General features: G+C 44.5%; 1 protein-coding gene across 1 annotated transcript; it reads right to left on the bottom strand.

The window, feature by feature from the left end:
• Positions 1-952: 952 nt before the first annotated feature.
• Positions 953-8,596, bottom strand: ADAMTS1 (ADAM metallopeptidase with thrombospondin type 1 motif 1). Its single transcript, XM_032199826.1, has 9 exons — positions 7,556-8,596; positions 6,995-7,347; positions 6,421-6,553; positions 5,818-5,985; positions 5,234-5,520; positions 4,791-4,977; positions 4,513-4,688; positions 3,438-3,613; positions 953-3,057 (listed from the first exon to the last, which is right to left on the bottom strand). The coding sequence occupies exons 1-9, from the start codon at positions 8,112-8,114 to the stop codon at positions 2,316-2,318; spliced, it is 2,781 nt and encodes a 926-aa protein (XP_032055717.1). The 5' UTR covers positions 8,115-8,596; the 3' UTR covers positions 953-2,315.
• Between the last annotated feature and the right edge of the window lie 10,278 nt (positions 8,597-18,874).

Raw genomic sequence — 18,874 nt, 5'->3', positions numbered from 1 at the left:
AAAATAAAGTGATTGACTCCTAAATAATACTACGTATAATACTAAGTAAAACTTTCCCCAGCATTTGTGCATGTCAAAGACAAAGTAATACTCAATGAAGTGTGACGTGATGAGAATTTTTCTATGTGCTTTAGAGGGGCCAGGATTTTATCCATGGAATAAAGTGGGAACAATTTCTTCAAGACAGAGTCCAAACATTGGCAAAGGAAGTTTTAATAGATTTTTACATGACACAAAGCCAAAAGTATCCATAAATGACTGATGTCTCAAATTCCATGGCAAGAATCCCACTGAGCTCAACAGAAGATTTTCCCTCGACTTCAGTGGTCATGAGATCAGAAATGAGGGAGCAAAAATCAGTTTCTTAATGCTTAATATGTATTTCAACATTATAAAACGTGTTACTAACAGCATTAGAACAGTTCATTCATACAGTACTTCTAATTAGAAAAGCATGATCCTGAGGCCCTCCAGAAATTTGTGAGGGAAACCTCTGACTGCTAGTTAATGGTTTTAAATTTTGAATACATCTTTCCCAGTAGGGTAAAGCTAAGTGGAGCAGGTAAAACTGCTACTTTTGTACATATTTTGTTGGTTATAAACACCACTGACAGCAATATTCCCTCTGTAAGCCATTATTAAAATCAGTGGCATCAGTCTAGTGGCAGGTTTTTTGTTTTTTTTTTTTTTTTTGAAGATGAAACAACAGTGCTGAGCACCCAGTTAGTGGTTAAGCAATAAAATACAAAATTACTCGTTTAAACGTGGTATATGACATTATGGGTAGGGTTTTCCAAACCCCTTAACTAACACAGTCAATTAGTAGCCTAAGCTACCAGTATTTTTGAGAAACGTGGTTTAGCTTTTTTTATAACAAAAAAAGCCTTAGAATTCAAGCTCATTCTGCTTGATAGACTAGTTTTACTCCAGTGAAATAACGACACTCCACTTCCAAAATTTATAGGGTTCATTTATTACCTCTAGTAACATATTATACTGTATAAATACTCTATCCTTGTTATATGTCCTTTTAAAAAAGCGATAACTTAGAAGATCACATTAGACAAGAAGTATAAAAATAAATACGCTCATTATATGCATTTATTACAAATTATAACCCTTCCCAGAAGGGAAAGAAATATAAAATACTTATAAAGTATGTAACATCTATAGTAATATATTTTACTATATACATATGGAAAGCCATATTCTCTCATTGTCTATGGACTGGCACAAACTTTAATTATGCGAATGTTGGCGTACTGCTGTGGATGGACCTGCTATCCTTCAGCTTTGTCTTCCCGCCTTATCAGTGATTTAAGCACTACAAACTCATCAGAGGCCATTTAGGAGAGGTTCCCATGCATAGCGGGATTTCTTTGATCTCTTTTTACCCGAATGCAAATAATTGCTATTGGCTGGTGTAAAGGAAAAGACTTGAATGTCAAAGTGTTGACTCAAGCGCCCACTGCCAAGAGTCTGGTTGACAGGATGGCAGGACCAAGCTTGAATCCAAGAAGCTCATGGAAGGTATGCAGAACGCACAAAGAGCAACTACTCATAGACGCTACCTGCTCCATGAAGTTTTCCACTTTTTCTAGCCTCTGGACTACATATGTCACTGCAACGGCATCAGAGTGGATGAGAGAAATGGACAGACACGTTGGAATGACATAATGATGCTTTAAAAAAAAAAGAAATTCTAGTTATTTGTGGAATTGACTGTTCTTGACATTTCTTAATCTTTACAGGTAGAGAATATGGCTTTATTTTTATATAAAACTATTCTCTGAAACAATAGCAGCCATTAATGACTTAGTTAAAGCTCCTTTTCTAATCCTGTTTTTTTTTTTGCCCTTCGTGAGGTAGGTAAACCCTGACCAATTATTTTAAGCTATCTTTTCTGCTCCCCTTTCCTACACATGGGGACTTGATCAGTACCACAATATAAATCCAAAAGAAGGGAGAAATAACCAAACCCCAAAATGTTTGCTGAAACATGCTTTGGCCACTGCTCCTGTTTGGTTTAATTTGTAACAGACTTTAAAAAAGGAAATTCTAATGCCCTAGGGCCTTATCTGCTGAAGATGAGTGAGTGACATTGGTCTGCTATCCTATCAAACTTGCAATTGGCAGGATAGTTTTAGGGTGCAATGCCAACTAAGGTTATTTGCACTGTCCCACCTCAATGGATCCTCACCGTGAATTTGTATGCAGAACGTATGCGCTGCCTCTAACCCTCGTATATTCAGTGCATTGTTCTGAAGGAAAAAATAAAAAATAAAAAAAAAATTAGCTTTCCCAACTTATACTATTTAACTGCAGTCCGTAATGTTGCAGAAGTCTATCAGGTGTTTCGGTTTCTTGGAAGGCTCACAGCTTTCTTGGGGCAGCACGCTGCCATCATAAGAAATACATTTCAACAATCTCTTCTTGAAACCCTTCCCGCATGTCTTAGAGCAGGGTGACCAGTCCCCCAGCTGCCACTGCTGGCAGGGCATGTCAGCGCAGGGACGGACATCGCTGGGCTTCAGCTCCTGGGCACAGTCGGCAGCTGGCCGCCCCCGGGGGTCCCGGCACTCCACTGCCCGCCGCTGCCAGCCCGAGCCACATGACTTGGAGCACTCGCCCCACTCCTCGATGACCCACTCGGAAGAGATGATCTCCTTGATGGCGTTGAAGGACTCTTTCTTTTTACTGGGCACCTTCTCTGACCCAGGCTGAGCAGGTTTCTTCACGAAATAGGTGAACTTGATCTTGGGCTGTGGCAGGTCCCCCACCGTGAGGACCTGGATGGTCAAAGGCTCCTTCAGAGGGCTGAAACTGCGGATCCTCTCCAGGGCAGCAGAGGAACCGCTGTATCTCAGCACGCTGCCCTTGTAGGTGATGTCCTGCTCCAGCGTCGACAGCGTGTAGTCACCATTGAGGATGTAGGTGCCATCCATGGCTTTGATGGCCAGGAAGCTGCCGTCATGTCTGGCACCCCGGTGATTTCGCTGCTTCACCTCAATGTTCGTTGCCCCAGCTGGAATGGTGACGACATCGTGGTAGCCAGGTCTGTCCAAGAGAAAAGAGAAAGACTGAGCCCTCTGCTCATCCCCGGGAAAGGGAAGAAGCTGCCTGGCACAAGACTGAATTTCATTTGAAGCTGAAGCATGAAGCATGAAGCTCACGAGCTGCTGACCTATTCGAGCCAAGGGATTAAGGGATTTGCAATGCCACATCCCACGTTATTGCTATGGCAGAGGCATGCCCGCATGTCAGAGGCTTCCGTCCACTGGGATCGCACTGTGAATTATTATCAGCCAACTGTCTTTGACACATCAAATCTCAGTTCCAAGGATAAACCGAGACAGTATCTCACTGACTTGGAAACCAAAAGCTGACACCCACAAAACATTCACCAGAACAGAAAGCAGCTGCAGTCATGCACTCACTTTGCTCTCACGAGTGTGCCAGACACTTTCTTGCACGTGGATCCATTGCCCCCGCAGATGCCGCATTTGTCAAACTTCTTGTTGGATCCTATCATACGGTCACAGCCAGCCTTTACACACTGTCCCTGGACGCACACAGAGGTGGAGTCGGGGCTACATGGGGTACCATCCACAACCTTAGCAGGAAACAAGCAGTAGGGCATTTGATTAGAAGATGCATACTTCTTTGAAAATGCCTAATACAGATAACATACAAAATGGAGAAGATGAATAGCGAGAAGACCTACGGCACCGGTATTTTCAAGGCTAAACTAAAAACCAAGCAGCCTGTAGACAGTTGGAGGTATGCAGTGCTACTTGAACTCACTTGAAAAAAAATAAAATGCCATGGTGACAGGAGAAAACAACCAATTTCAGCTTTTATTAACTCCCTTCCCAGCCTGGAAAAGAGCCAACACAGAACTGTTTTAATAATTTCCTATACAGAAAGAACATTTTTTCTATAATGTCACTAGAAGGTAGTCATGTCCTCAAAGTACAGGACCAAAATTGCTTTTAATGGCGTAATCAATCCTTTCTTTCTAGGAGTATTGCTCGACAATAAACATCTGTGTCATCACCCTGGTAGTTACTGGCTCTCAACATCTTACGACAGTGAGTTCAAGTAGCTACGCAGGACGAATTATTTTTCCTTTTGTTTACTTTAAGCCGTCAACATATTAGTAACTGGTATGAGAAAGCACCAAAGTTTTGGCAAAGAACCACCACAGTTTTCCAAACATATCTCAGTTTAATCAAACTCGTGGAAGGAGCGGAAAGGAAACTAGGGTGGAGTGGGTAGATGAGGTGGTATGTGTGAAATAACTGTAGGGACTGTGCCAGAATATTTAAAGCATGCTTGCACTGATCAGATTGTACATGTAGGGAGAAGAAAAGTAAGAATCTAGCATACATACAAGAAGAACAAATATAATTTCAGAATTCTACATGTCTCGACTCTTAATTTCACATGCAGAGTCAGATGAAATAAAAGTCTGATTCATGACTAGGTAGATGAGGGAGAGTTTTGAAATACCTTTGGCTGTAAAACAAAGAAATATCCTGTTCCTTTTGCTCGGCAGACCAGCTTGCATCTGTCCTTTGGAGAGACACCAGCAAACTTGGGTGTCCACTCCACTGCAGGTCCGCTTCCAAAGGGAGACTTGGAAAACTCATTATGCTTTTCACATTGTTCCTCTCTAAAGGTTTTGCCTGTAGGCAGAGGAAAGACAGGTGGACATGAGATCATCTTCTCTACATGGTCTTCCTCTACAAGATCCCCCTTTTCCACCTCAAAAATAGGGAAAAAATTACCATCATTATCCGGACAGTCCTCGATGTTACACGACCTGTATTGCACCCGCTTCCCTTCGCAGTATTTTCCCCCGTTCCTTGGGACGGGGTTGTCACACTCCCTGAAGGAGTACTGCACTCCACCACCACAAGTCCGGGAGCACTCTCCCCATGCTCCCCAGGAGCCCCAGCTCCCATGCACCGGGGTCTGTAATGACAAGAAGGAGAACGAAAGTGTTAATATAGTAAAAACAAAACCACAAAACCTGCAGCCATGCTCTTTTTTTTTACTTAAGCCACTTTTTAAAAGAAAAAAAAAAAAAAAAGCTCTAAGCCTGTTTAATTAGCTATCTACCGCCATTTATTCAAGCCCTTACAACTGTTTGATTGCTCTCACTGAAGCATTATCTGTGCTACTCTGCAACCCAATATATATATATACACACACACACATTTATACTTACATCATAATGCTTCTTCTCAGTTTTATTCACACACTTGCCATTCATGCACCATTTCCCTTCTCCACAACTGGTGCCGTCCGCCCACGGGAAGTGTTTAGTTTGGCACACAAGCAGTCCTCCCGAAGTGCCGGTACACCACAACGTTGTGCACGTACTGGCTGCATCAGGGCAGTGCTTGGACTCATCTCCAAAAGTGAACTGGCACTGCCTGTTGGCATCGTACAATGTGCCAGGCAAGTCAGAAGGAAGCTGGATCGGTTTATGGGGCTTGTCCAACAAACACTCACCTGAAAAGGAAGAAAAAGGGGAAAAAAAAGAAACAGACTCTGTCAGTGAGTTCAGTTTCAGCAGGGAAAAATGTATTTGTATCTCTAGAACTACATTTGCATTGTAGCATAAGTCTTCAAGCCAATTTGTGCCACAAGTTTTGTAAAGTTAAGGTCCTTCTAAAATCATTGGCAGCACATAAAAGGTTAACACTATTCTTTAGCAGAAAGCACTCCCTTAAAAGAAAAAAAAAAAAAGCAAAGCAGTAAAACACAAAACCATAAATGCCACATGAATGGAAAGCTTAATAATCTTACCATGACCATTATCCAAAAATGTTGTAATCATGTAGGCACTACACGGAGACCAAGGCTGGCTGCGATCCAGATTGGAAAGCATAGATGCCATCATGTGGAAATCCCGGCTTATTCCATTAATACCAGCACACTGCTTTGCATCGTCATGAGGCATGTTAAACACGTGGCCTTAAAAAAAAAAAAAAAAAAAAAAAAAAGGAAAAAAGTTGGTGATTTTAGGAAGTCTGTCCTATGCATTACCAAGGCTATTGTATGTATAACCCTAGAGCTACTCAAAGCCTGGCCTTTAAATGCTGAAAGAATATCCTGATCTGGACGGTACCAAGTTTTAAGCAGATTACAGTGTATCCTCCCTCTCCTCAAAGGCTTTTTTCCTGCAGCCACAGTCCAGCACACGGCTCTTGCAGACTGGATTTGCTTTCCGCAGCTCAACCCCACTCCACAGCAAAGCTCTGCCTCCTTCTGACTGTGCCAGGGGAGTGCAGGGGCCCCGCGCCCCGCAGGGCGAGCTGAGCCGTCAGCAGGGCTGGGGAGCTCTGGGCTTTACGTCATCGAGCCAGCTTCAATTAATCAGCCGGAACCTCATTTCTAAGTTGCAAGTACCTAGCTCATGGGCTGTTGTAAAGGCAGCCTGTAAGCCGTCGTCTTCAATGATAGAGCAACTGCGGTTTAGATCACAAACTGTTCCCACATCGGCCATCCCAAGAGTATCACATGTCTTGGCACCGCAGAGGTCCTGTAAAAAAAAGGCAGTTTCATTATTAATCAGATCAGAGACTTAACCTTGGCAAGCAACATCCAACCCTGGCAGTTTGCCTTTACTTATGGAAAGAGCATAAATATTCAGCACTTCAATGGGTACGATGGCAAAAATCTGTCTTTGGAACATACACAAGGCTTACACGTAGAAGTAAAATGCATAATTTCCATACTAGCCCTGCTGGAAATATAAGGCAGAAGCACGCTGCATATACCGTGAGTTTCACCTGGGACAGCACAAACGGTAAAACAAACGGCTAAATAAAAAGGGACTCATTCCAACTGCAGCCTGCTCTGCTGAACCTGTGATGCCACTGGATCGCCCCCGAACACATTTTTGGGGGACTCCCAGCAGACAGAGCCTCTGGGGGTAGGGGGCAACGTGCGCAAGGGTCGGTTGAGCCTCCTTGTCCCTCACCTGCCTGGTGAAGAGGATTGCGGTGTCATAGTGCTCCGCGTGCCGGTCACTTGGCGGATTGTGCTGCTTTTGCCAGCTGCAGAAGTTTCGCAAAGTCAAGGCGGCATTGGAAGAGATGTCAGGTCCCTTCCGCTCCTCGTAGATGACCATGATCTTCACCACCACCAGGCTGATGGAGTTGCGGATGCTGGGGTGCTTGTAGAGCTTGGCCGCCACGGAGAACAGCGTCAGGAGGTAGTGCTTCAGCCCGCTGCCGTGGAACTCAGCCATGGACTGGTCGGCCACCAGCATGGTCTCCACGTAGCGAGGGCTGGACACGAACCGCTTTTTCCTTTTGCTCCTAGTTTCTGCCTCTGGAAAGCAAGGGAGACAGGGGCAAAGCACACGTGAGCGGCACAGGGGATGGCCATACAACCCCACACTGGGGAACCCGACACCCACCGGGACTCAGCACCCGACCTCGGGGCACCCTTAGCCGCGTTCCCCCCGAGGCGTGGCTGCGGCAGGCCCCGTCCCGTCCCCCCGTCGGGGCAGCCCCTCGCCCCCCTCTCTGCCGGCTACCTGCGGGCCCCTCTGGCTCCGGCTCCTCCGCCCCCGGCTCGGCCACGGCGCAGCGGGCGGCGGCTGCTGCTGGATCTCCCCGTCGGGTCCCTCGGCGGCGGCGGAGGAGGTGGACGCCGAGGCGGTGCCCGACGCCGGGGGCCGGCTGGATGAGGTACTGGCGGCCCCGCAGCGAGAAGGCTCCGCGCATCCCCGCGCACAGGCTGAGGGCGGCGGCGGAGCCCGGGTCCCGGTTGACGGTGCCGGAGTAGAAGCAGCGGGAGAGGTCGTCCCCCGACGGCGGAGAGGAGGGCGAGGGGGAGGGCGGCGGCCCCCCCAGGTACTGCAGGGTGAAGTCCGGGGCCAGGAAGCTGCTGTCGGGCTCCAGCTCCAGCGTCAGCCGCTCCCCGAAGGCGTCCAGGCGGAACCGCTCCCGGCCGCCAGCAGCGCCCAGGCGCCGCGGCCGCACCAGCGCCTGGCGGGCGGTGGCGGGGGGCTCGGCGCTGCACGGTCCCAGCGCCACCAGTACCGCCAGTAACACCGGCACCAGCACCCCCAGCGGGCGCCCCCCGGTCCTCATCGCGGCCGCCGGGCTCGGGGCGGGGAAGGCTGGCTGCTGCTGGCCTGGCGGAGCCTTTCTGCCTCAGTCGTTAATTTGTAAAAGGCGGAGAGCGAGATTTGCTTATATATATGTATTTTTTTTTTTTTTTTTTTTTGGTGGTGGGGGGGTGTTGGTTTTTGCGGGCGGTGGAGGCTTCTCTCCGCCGGCAGTCCCGCGATCACTGCAGAGGCGGCGGCGACTTCCCCATGGCAGCAGCGGGAAGGGAGCGAGGCAGGGTGTGCGAGGGGCAGCCCGGCCCCGCTCTCCGAGCGCCTCCCGGCCCCCTTCTCCTTCTCTCTGCTCCGCTCCGCGCCGCCGCTCCTCTTTTTCCCTGCCCTCCGAGCGGGGAGGAAGCTCCGGCGAGTCCCCTCCGGCAGCCCCGGGCCGGCCTCGGGTGCGCTTCCACAGGGCGGGTGCTGGGGGACGAGTGCCGAGACACCCCGCTTCCCCGCGGAGAGAAGCGGGACGAGAAAGCAAAAAAAAAAAAAAAAAAAAAAAAAAAAAAAAAAAAAAAAAAAAAATTCAAAATAAAATAAAACAGCGAGCGAGCGGGCGGTCCCCTCCGCCCCGGGCCCTCCGCTGCGATCCGGGCGGCTCCGCCGAGCGGGCTGAGTGCGGCGGCCGGGGCCGGCGGCGGCCGCCCTTTATGGGGTTCTGCCGGGCCGCCCCCACCCCGCCGGGGCCCGCCGCCCCCCGCCGCGCCGCCCCCCGCCCCGGCCCGCTGAGCTCACCGCCTGCGTAAGGCGGCGGCGGCGGGCGGCCCCCGCCCCCGGCCCCCCCACCAGCCCCCGGCGGGGCGGGACGGGGCGCGGCGCGGCGAGGCGGGCAGCCACGGGGTCCCGGCCCCTTCCCCCGGCCCCTCTGCCCCTTCCCCCGCCGCTCCCCGGCAGCCCCGGCCCCCTCCGACGGCGGGGTGCCCCCTCCCATTGAGCCGCGGGTCGGGGGCGCGGCTTTTCCTATTATTCCCCCCCCTTCTTTCCCCTACACACACGCTTCACCCGCTCCCAGCACTACTAGGCCGTGCACCTGTAGTTCTGGGAAATGGTTCGTGCTGTAAATCGCTTAAACAGAGGCGCGCACGTAGGGGCAGCCAGGGTTTTTCGGGCCGTGGTGGTACAGCTAATCCGCCGTGCGGCCTGAGCTGCGATGGGCACGGCTGCTTCCCCCTGCTGCGGAGGCCTTTTGGAGGCCGAGGGCAAAGAACTGGCGAGAAACAGTGTTAGATACAAACACAAGTGCTGCTGCACCTATCAGTGACAATCCCCAAAATAAAATGCTTCAGCATCAGGTGATGCCGTGACTTAACACAAAGGTAAAACTCACACGCACCATCCTTGTTACAGAAGCGATGGTTTCACACATCCACCATTCTCTTAGGAGCACCTAAATCTAAACCGAAGGGTTTTTGTCCTAACTCAACGTCAGATAAACGTGGAGCTGTATTTCAGTGTCAACTGCACAGGCCAATTATCTGTCAAGTTCAGATAACACATTTGTTTCCCACGGCGCTGTGTAAATCCTACATTTTTAGAAACATCCAACTTTTCAACTTGTGCAAAAAAAGCACATGGATAGATGAACTGGATTTTCCAGTTACTTACTCCACAAAAGTGCTGTTGTCCCACACAACGATGAGCAAAATCAAATGGGGGATTTTACTTGGGATACGGCAGCCAAAGTCTGTGCATTTTTAGCAGAGCCTTGGCTTTGAGAAACTGCAACTGCTGCCCATTAACAAGTTCGGGACAGAAATACGCGTTCAGTTTTAACAGAGGCCTGATTTTTCTCTCAAGACTTGGAGATGAGTGGTGATCTCTACCCTTACCTTTGAGATCCAGCAGTGTGCACCCAGCTGTACCATGCTTTTCCCAGGACAGGAGACATGACAGAGGTGTGGCCCACTCACGCTGCTAGTTTTGTGTTGCACACGATAGCAGTTATACGTGTTTTGAAGGTTTGGGGAATTATGAGTTTAGTAGTCTAGAAATATGGCATATAAAATGTAGAATTGAAAGGGAGGTCTTGTAACTTATTTTTGAGCTTTAGATTGAAAATAGTTATGCTTGCAAAGAGACCCATTAAAAGTACGGCAACCTCCAGCCTGTCACTGTATGGATACAGTGCATGCATCAGGAGGGACTAGAGCTGGGCCACTTCAGTGGCCACCAAGCCATCTACAGCTTTGTGACAATGTTTTGCTGGTCCTTTTTGATTTAAAAGCTCCGATTTAAAATCTCCTGACCACCTTAAAATATTTTTTTTTGTGAGTAAAGTCTTCACTGTGTTCCACCAGGTGGCACTCGCTTATAAAAAATTCTCTTGAACAATGTTTTACGGTTCATCTCCCAGGTTTCCAGCTATGCTCTGGAAGAAACGCTTACATTTCAGAACCCTTCTCAGTCCTTCTGCAGTTAGGACAGTTGGTTTAAAGCTTTTTATATAATGTCCAAGAAAGTGCTTTAGGAAAGTGGCAACCACTCAGCAATTGCCTTGTTCTCCTATTGCTGGATGTGCTGCTGTGAAAAAGGCATGGAAACGATTTGCAGTAAGTGAACATGGGTGAAGGAGCATTTACAACTACAAGCAAAAGGTCTGGCTCTTAGCGGACATGTAGTGGCACTACACAATGAGTTGTGTAGTTTGCATAAGACAATGCATTGTCTTGTGCAAGACTAGGAAGCACGTGTATGCATATTTGCAATCCATATCATATCAAATCTGCAACCATATTATGTAGAAATGAAAATCCCTATTAAAATTATGATATTTAGAAAGCTAAACTTACCGAAAATTTGCAGAATTTCACTTAATGAGATTAAAACCTAGAAAAGGTATAAAGCATTTTTTAATAAATCGCTAGTGTTCTAGTGTTTCTCGGGAAAAATTCAAGACCTTGTAATGCAAAGATAGCCACCAGATGGAGCTAATAGATCATCGTATTTTAGTCAGCAGTGCGGTTTTTTTTTTTTTTTTTTTTTTTTTTTTTTTTTAGTGGATTACCCATAAATGTTTACAGCATCTGAGCAATATTAACAATGGTGAAGTTTCAGTTTCTTTTCCAGTGTTTGTATAAGCTGCTGTTTCCAAAATGGAAAAAAAAAAAAAAGACTTTTTTTCAGCCTTTTTGTTCAAATGCTGCAGAATGATAACAGGATAACAGCTTTAAAAAATGATAACAATTTAGTATTAAAACAGCAGATGGCACATTAGTCCCACTGAACAGAGGATGGGAGACAAAAAAATGCTCAAAGGAACACTTCCAATAACCTTAATCCTTTTATTTTTTTCTCCAGAAATTGATCTAATTTTGCAGAACTCTTGTCCCATCACTGCTGGTTACTACTGAAAGGCTCACCCATAAACAACACTTCTATTCCCCTACTCAACATGGAGCCATCTGAGAGGTTTGGCTTCGTGCAGAGAAAGTGAATCCATTGTCACTCAGGATGAATGGCTGTAGCGAACAAGATTGTTTATGGATTTCTGATCTACTCTAATGTCTTTTGTGATATACAAAATTGCAAAGCTTATTACTCTTTTCCATTTATTATAGATTTTGATGTCATTAACACTTAATTTTTATTAAGCAGGATAACAAGATGTTAAAGTGGAATATGACAGAAAACTCTGATTTAATGACTTCAACTTTAATGACTAGTAGGAACTTTTTTGGAGGAGGGGAACTGTGATTCAATTTGGTTAACAGTTTTCCCATAGTTTCACCTTTTACATGAGCTAACAATCAAAGTTGCTGAAAAATACACAAATTTTGGGACCCACCAGACTTTATTCCCAAATAGCTTATATTATAGGCCTGAATGCACTCAAAATGAAGAACTACCATTTCTTTCTGCTTTCCACTAGTAAGCTTTCATCAGAAACGAACCGAATGGGAACTTAGTGTACCTCTGGCTGCATGAGTCAATAATTTTATTATTCAGCAGATATAATGCACCAGACTTTTGGATTCAGGATTTAGGCTAGTTCAATTTGTAAAGGTAAGGGCAGCCAGGAAGCTTAACTTAATTTAAACCAGTAGAAATTAGAATCCGTTTAGTTGATGCCAGTCCTTACTTAGATCACAAAGATATTTTGCACTGACTTAATGTAATACCACCTCAATGATTTTAATACAATTGCAGGCATTATAAATGATGGCATAATTTCTCTCTTTAACATTTTTTTGCTGAGCACAGGTAGAGGCATATGTAATTGAGATTACTTTATGGATCTCCTAAAGACCATGTTATCAGTTGCCAAACTAGCTTTCAGTTGATTTTTTCTTGAAGCTTCTTTATAAAAGGTTTTACAAGCAGTTTAACTGTTTAACTGTTCCTGAAATTAGTGTGGTGAAAAGTATATTGAGTTTTGTCCACAATGAAATATTTTTGTCCATTTTTGCTGTAGGATAGGAGCAGAGGGAAATTAAAAATAGGGAGGGCAGAAGTCAGCTCTGTGTACAGGGAGTGCAGTAATGTGTCCTAATGTTCCCTTATTGTTTGTTAGGCAGCTGTAAACCCCCTCTAGTCACCTGTTGCTCAGTGTCCTCCTCATTTTACAGCCACAACTCGTAGTTTGCTCCTGGCAGTAACAGTAGGTCATATCCAATGAAGATGATGATGTGGGTCACACTTGAATGGATGTAGAGCACCTTTCCTTCTGTGGTTGACTGCATCCGAAGGAGGATGGCAGTGCATCACTGATGGTCTATGCTGGCTGACACGCTTGACCTGAATTGGCTTGGTGCGGGAGAGTAGGCCTCCATCCTGATCAAGAGCTGGCTCTACTCATAACCATGTATATTACTGTCTACCATAGTATCCCTATCTGATCCAAGACATCAAAGGTTGTTAATAGCTCCTGGCTGTTTGTTGACTGATGTGCTTGTTTGGACCTGTGAGCTAATGCATTTTAAGTGATACATTCTGAGACTAGTGGAGGCAAAGCTGCACATATATTTAATAACACTTTTCTGGCTAGATCAACACCTGAGGGGGAGGGGGCAGCCTAGCATTAAGCTTTTTGTTAATCTCTTCCCCCAACTATTATCAGTCACATACCTTAGCAAAATCTGTTACCAGAGCACAGTTGGTCTGAATGTTTGCATCAGAATGTGAATTCAGACATGACCATATCACAGGCAAGTGGTTTAGAGGACTGTTGGGGTCTGACACATGTATTTCTCTTCCTGGTGGTAGAAGTATTCCTACTGAGGAATTTGTGTTACCATCTAAATGGCTAATGGAACAGCTGACCTAAATCCAAATTTTCATGGTCAAAACAACTGCTAGTGTCAAATATACAAAAATCTCCCTAGAAAGAAGGGATCAAATAAAAGGAATCAGGCAAAACAAAATGTTGCATTATAGTATGTCTGCAAAATGTTTCAGAAGTTAAATATAACCGTAACCATAACGTTGGCTGCAAAGTCCCTTGGCAACTGGCAAAGAGAACAAAGCACATTCGTGCATACCCCGAGTTCCACTGACATTTTGATATTTTTATCACGCTGCAATTTCAAGATACCACACTTTCTCAGTGTACTTTGGGCACAAGTGCTGCAAGAAGCGTTACACTTCCCATGAAAGTTTTCATAATGAAAACTCATCACTGTACCTATATATATATTTTTTTACCTTCAAAACATTCACGTGATGTAGGAGAAAATTATTGTCACAGCAGATGAGGGCATTAACCACTGATTCCAGGGAGCTTTCTATCTTGCTAGACAGTGCTCTCCTTATTGCTGTCCTGGTCTAACTGGACATCCACTGGTCTTTCTTTGTGATGGGAGCCTGATACTCATTATAATAAATACCAAGAAATTTAGACGCAAATAAGAAATATTTTCTTTAAATTTCTAGCTGGGCAGTTCATTCACCCTAATTCTCACACTGCCAGCCGCACAAGCAATTGTGTCAGTTTAGCAGAGGAGGTTATGATGCATCCCAGCAAGTCATGGAAAAGAGCAGCTCAGCCTGGCAGGAGAGAAAGAAACACTCTGATGTGATGTTGCTGTCTTACCATTACTGGGTTTATTAGCTGGTTGCAATACAGCTTCCAGACCTAAACTGCCACATACATGTAATACTATGCAGAGCTTAACTTGCACGAGGACTTACTAATATGAGGATCCATTCCTTTTTCTTCCTCACACTCTCCCTGTATGATTTTGGTAGTCTTGTTTACATCCTTTATCTTCCCCTTATTTATTTCAGCTCTTTCTGCTGCACCCTTCCTCCCCATTATGCTGGCTATTCAATAGTTGGCAGTAAGCATATTTAACAAAGAACAAAAATCATTAAGGAAAGTGCTTAACCACTTTCCACTCCCCAAACAATTTATATACATGTTTAGACTCATCTAATCCATGTCTTGATAAAAGCTGATTTAGATAAGATTTCCTCTTGATGTGCAGGGCTGGGTCTGGCCTCCTTGAACTGCAGTTCTTGGTGCTCCTTTTGGTCTCAATTGTTCTGAGAGGGTCCCTCTCTTTCTCCCTTTCCCTTTCCAAAGAGCCTCAACTTTTCTCTATGTGCCTGGAGATTGCTGATGTTGGGTAAAATGCTTTTGCTGTAGCACCTGCAAAAACTTTCTTTTTGTTTGGCATAATGTTTTTCCATCTTGAATAACCATGCCGTCTAGGAAAAAAAAAAAAAGTTAGGCCTTTTCTAACTGTGGTTGTATGTGGAGTCAGTGTATAGTATATAGGGTGCAAATTGGACAGAGCCAGACTCTTTTCAGTGGTCCCTAGTGACAGGACAAGTGACAACAGGCACAAACTGGAACACAGGTACAACCTGAACATCATGAAACACTTCTTCCCAGTGTAGGTGACTGAGCACTGGCATAGGTTGCCCAGAGAGGTTGGTGAGTCTCTGTCCTTGGAGATCCTCAAAACCTGTTTAGGCAACCAGCACTACGTGACCCTTCCAGAGCAGAGGGGTTGGACTCATGGACATAATGATGACCTCCAGAGGACTGTTCTAATCTCAACCATTCTGTGATTCAGTGAATTCTGAGTCTTAAGGCAACTCTGAAACAGTAGCCATTTGACAATTAAATGGAGAAATGCCTTCATTGCTCGAAAGCAGAGCAAAACTTTGGTCAAATAGCAAGTTAGGCATTTCTGCATGAAGCAATTGAATAATAAGCCTTCATAGTTTTGAGTTTTACTTCTCGAAAGAAAGGGATTTTGATGTGGCAGTGCAACTTTTATAAGGCAAAAGAGTAGTTACCCAAGGTTCCCCAGTGTTCTCACTAATCTCAGCACTATCTGCAAGCAATTGTAATGGAGATCAGCTGTTAGCTTCTATCTTGCTGCCAAACTGGACCTATATCACAAGTGGAGAGGTGCTAGCCAGCCAAGCATGAAATACTCTTGCCTACATCTATTTTATTCTGAACTGATGGAAATAACATGTAAGTGAGTAAAAATCTCAGCAATACATACCTCAAGAGGGACAACCTTAAAAGGCAGCTTTACTTAACAGCAAATTTGGGGATTTGCATCAGGATCTTTATTTAGATGCTTTAATCCAGCCATTCATCAATTTATACCATGGCCTAAGCAAATATTTCGGAAATGCTACAAGAGATTATAATGTAAAGTCATGGTTTTAAGTACCGTCCTATGTGTATAGGATGTATACCAAAATTTTTTTTTGTGTATACCAAAATAGGATAAGATGTCTTTGCAGCTTTTGGGAGGCCTAGCTCTGCTACAGACTCCTTCTGAGATGAGGAGCAAATCACCTAAACTTAGGTTTAACAAAAGCCATAAATATGTAGAATCCAGTAGCTGGCTTAACTTTGTTTTTTAAAACCTTGCTGGCTTTCCAGAGCCATCAGTAATAATTGCCTCCTTCTAAACACTGTATTTTTGACTCCCTCATTGTGCATATGAGACTTTAAATGAGCAACTCAGTCATTAAAGAGTATCAAAAGCCCATAGTGAACCTTATCTTTAATTAACAGGTAGAAAACTGAGGCACAAAAAGATTCAGCAAGTTATTAGCAGCAAGACAAAATACCTTTGGCATTACCAATGCAATTCATATATATCTTCAGAGCCTTGCAGAGCCATAACTCATAACTTCATAAATTCAACTGTAGAGCCATAACTTCAGCTACTGAAGACATTCAGGACAGGGCTCATTATGTTGTTAATCTGTATTTACTTTTTGACAGCAGAACCCACATTTTGAACAGGACATGGGATGGTTACCTCTTAGTTTTTTCGGCTTTTGATTCCCCTTGTTTTCTGTTTATAGACTGGAGCTTCAGATTACTTCTTTGCACTTCTTTAATGTTAGGTAAGGAGTAAGCAAGAAATTGCAGGATTACAGAATCACAGAATGGCTGAGGCTGGAAGGAACCTCTTGAGGTCAGCTGGTCCAACCTCCCTGCTCAAACAGGGCCACCCTAGAGCAGGCTGCCCAGGACCACATCCAAATGGCTTTTGAACATCTCCAAGGATGGAGACTCCCTAGCCTCTCTGGGCAACCTGTGCTACTGCTTGGTCACCCTCACAGTGAAAAATGTTTCATGATGTTCAGACTGAATCCCCCATCTTCCAGTGATGGGAAAGGCCACTGAAATGGCATGTTTGCTGCTGCCACAGAAACTCATATCCTCAGCTTTTATCATTTGCCTGTTTACAGTGTAAGATTTTCCAAGGCATGCAAAATCTAATACTTGACACTTTCTCTGCTCCTCTATAAAGAAGCCTCTTACTGCCCTGCTTCCCTTGGTATATATGCACTTTTTGCATGCCATTGTTACTGCACTCTTCCATCAAATGAGTACAGCAATGAGTACTGTCACTTCTGAAGAAAGTAGATGCCTACGCACATGAGCACTTGGGAGAGTATTCCAAAAAACCCACCCAAAACCAACAAAATGAACAAAAAACCTAACCACCGCCACCAAAAGCAGCGAAAGAAAGAGGGAGTTCCATTCATCTTAGAAAGGTTCCAAAGGATTGTTAGAAACTGTGATCATAACAATAACTTTTAGCTATTTTACAGAAATAGTTAAACCAGTGAAATAATGAGCAATGTGACCACCAGAACAACATGCCAGATCAGACCGGTAGCCATTAGCAGAAAGAATTTGAGCTTTGGGGCAGCATGATCTTCCCTTTGCTACTCCCTCCAGTTTTTGGAAGATTTTAAATTACTGTCATAGTTCACTGCACAGTCACACGTGCTATCTCCCCAGCCAATCTGGAGCAGCTCAAGTGAGCCACTCCTCTGGCACATAACCTTGCTTGCACAACTCCATATTAAGACTATTAATACATTTTGCCCATGTGAGGAGCCGTTATTGTGGTGATGTAACACACAGCTCAATCATATAATGTTAACAAAGAGAACTTGAGCAGACACGTAGACCCCAATCCTGGAAATATTTATAGTTAGGCTTGAGTTCTGGCATCTTATTAACCCCTCGAGTGTTTGCAGAATTGAAAACATAATAAAATGTTGGCTAAAATATTCTGTTTACAAATTATATCAAGAGGAAGCATGTGCAATGACTTATTCAAGAAATGTAGTTTTTAAAACAAAACTCCCTTCCACCCATGCTCTCTGTCAGGTTGTACCATAGAGATTATATGAGAGTACAGCAAGAAATACCCAGATTTGTACCATCACTCTTGTTACCAGTATATCTTCTGGAAAAAAAAAAAAAGTTCCTGCTTAAGACCAAACACCAATAAGCTGGTAAACAAAACCTAGTTGTTTTTTTTTTTTTTTTGGTGTTTTTTTTTTTTTTTTTTTTAACTTCCATTTAGCATCATTAAATTTCTCCTTTTGGCTGTAATACACATTTATGCAAGTCTTCACTATACATGTGTAGATAGGTCCTTTGATTTCCCTCCCATGGACATAAATTTAAGCATGGGACCTCTGTTGATGTGCTGCCTTTGCTCTGCCACCAGCTCTTTTTTACATAGTGTGGCACAACTATGTTATAGTTTTGGGTATTAAAAAACTGAAATCAGGGAGCAAGCGACATTCATGATACCATTCATGATACGTTCTTTCATATTTCCTTGAGTGTCATGCTGAAGTCAATTTATTTGACTGAATGGTTCAGATTGCCAGATACATGCTTTAAAGTTAAAAGCTATACTTAAGGTAAAGGTAGATATTTGGGTATATGATTAAGGCTCATCAAGAAAAAATTATCAGGTTTTGAAATGTCTCAAATCTGCTAGGAATATGTGGATCTATATCTACCAACCAGTCTCTGTACTTTGTCTCATTCTCTTACTGTTGAGTTCCACCTTCTATTTATTTAAAGGGTTATGTGTTTTAATTCAAAATGTATTTATGTGTGATTAAAATATCATGGGCATAAATGCATCATAGTTTCACATGGATTTTTTTTTTTTAACATAATAATTTTATGCCTACCTAAAATCAGTGATCATTTCTGATCATAAACTGGGCATAACTGGAAGGCAAGTGTCACCCGCACTCACTGGCAATGCTCTCCTGTTGTGAAAGAGAGCTCAGTCTGATGTCTACTTTGGCCTCTGGCTCCCTAGGAGTACAGCTGAGGCAACCCCAGATTCTCTGGAACAGATCTGCTGCCAACCTTTGAAAGAAACCTTGGGTTGCAGCTGCCTCTGCCTGGGTCAGCTGTGTGCTGAGGGACGTTTACATGCCCCTTACAAAATACAAGTGGGTGAAGAAGCAAGAGAGTGACCTCCATGCTGCTTTTGACTGCTC

The sequence above is a fragment of the Aythya fuligula genome, chromosome 1 (genome assembly GCF_009819795.1).
Source record: "Aythya fuligula isolate bAytFul2 chromosome 1, bAytFul2.pri, whole genome shotgun sequence".
In the NCBI taxonomy this organism is placed as follows: Eukaryota; Metazoa; Chordata; class Aves; order Anseriformes; family Anatidae; genus Aythya; species Aythya fuligula.
This window is presented reverse-complemented; position numbering and strand designations above follow the sequence as displayed.

Bases quoted from the DNA above. Each gene is read 5' to 3' on its own strand.
- ADAMTS1 (XM_032199826.1), bottom strand. From the start codon at position 8,114: ATGAGGACCGGGGGGCGCCCGCTGGGGGTGCTGGTGCCGGTGTTACTG. The intron at 6,554-6,994 runs GTGAGGGACAAG...TTTTTTTTACAG, and splicing joins CAATCCTCTTCACCAGGCAG to GACCTCTGCGGTGCCAAGAC. The intron at 4,689-4,790 runs GTAATTTTTTCC...CTCTGCCTACAG, and splicing joins GGACTGTCCGGATAATGATG to GCAAAACCTTTAGAGAGGAA.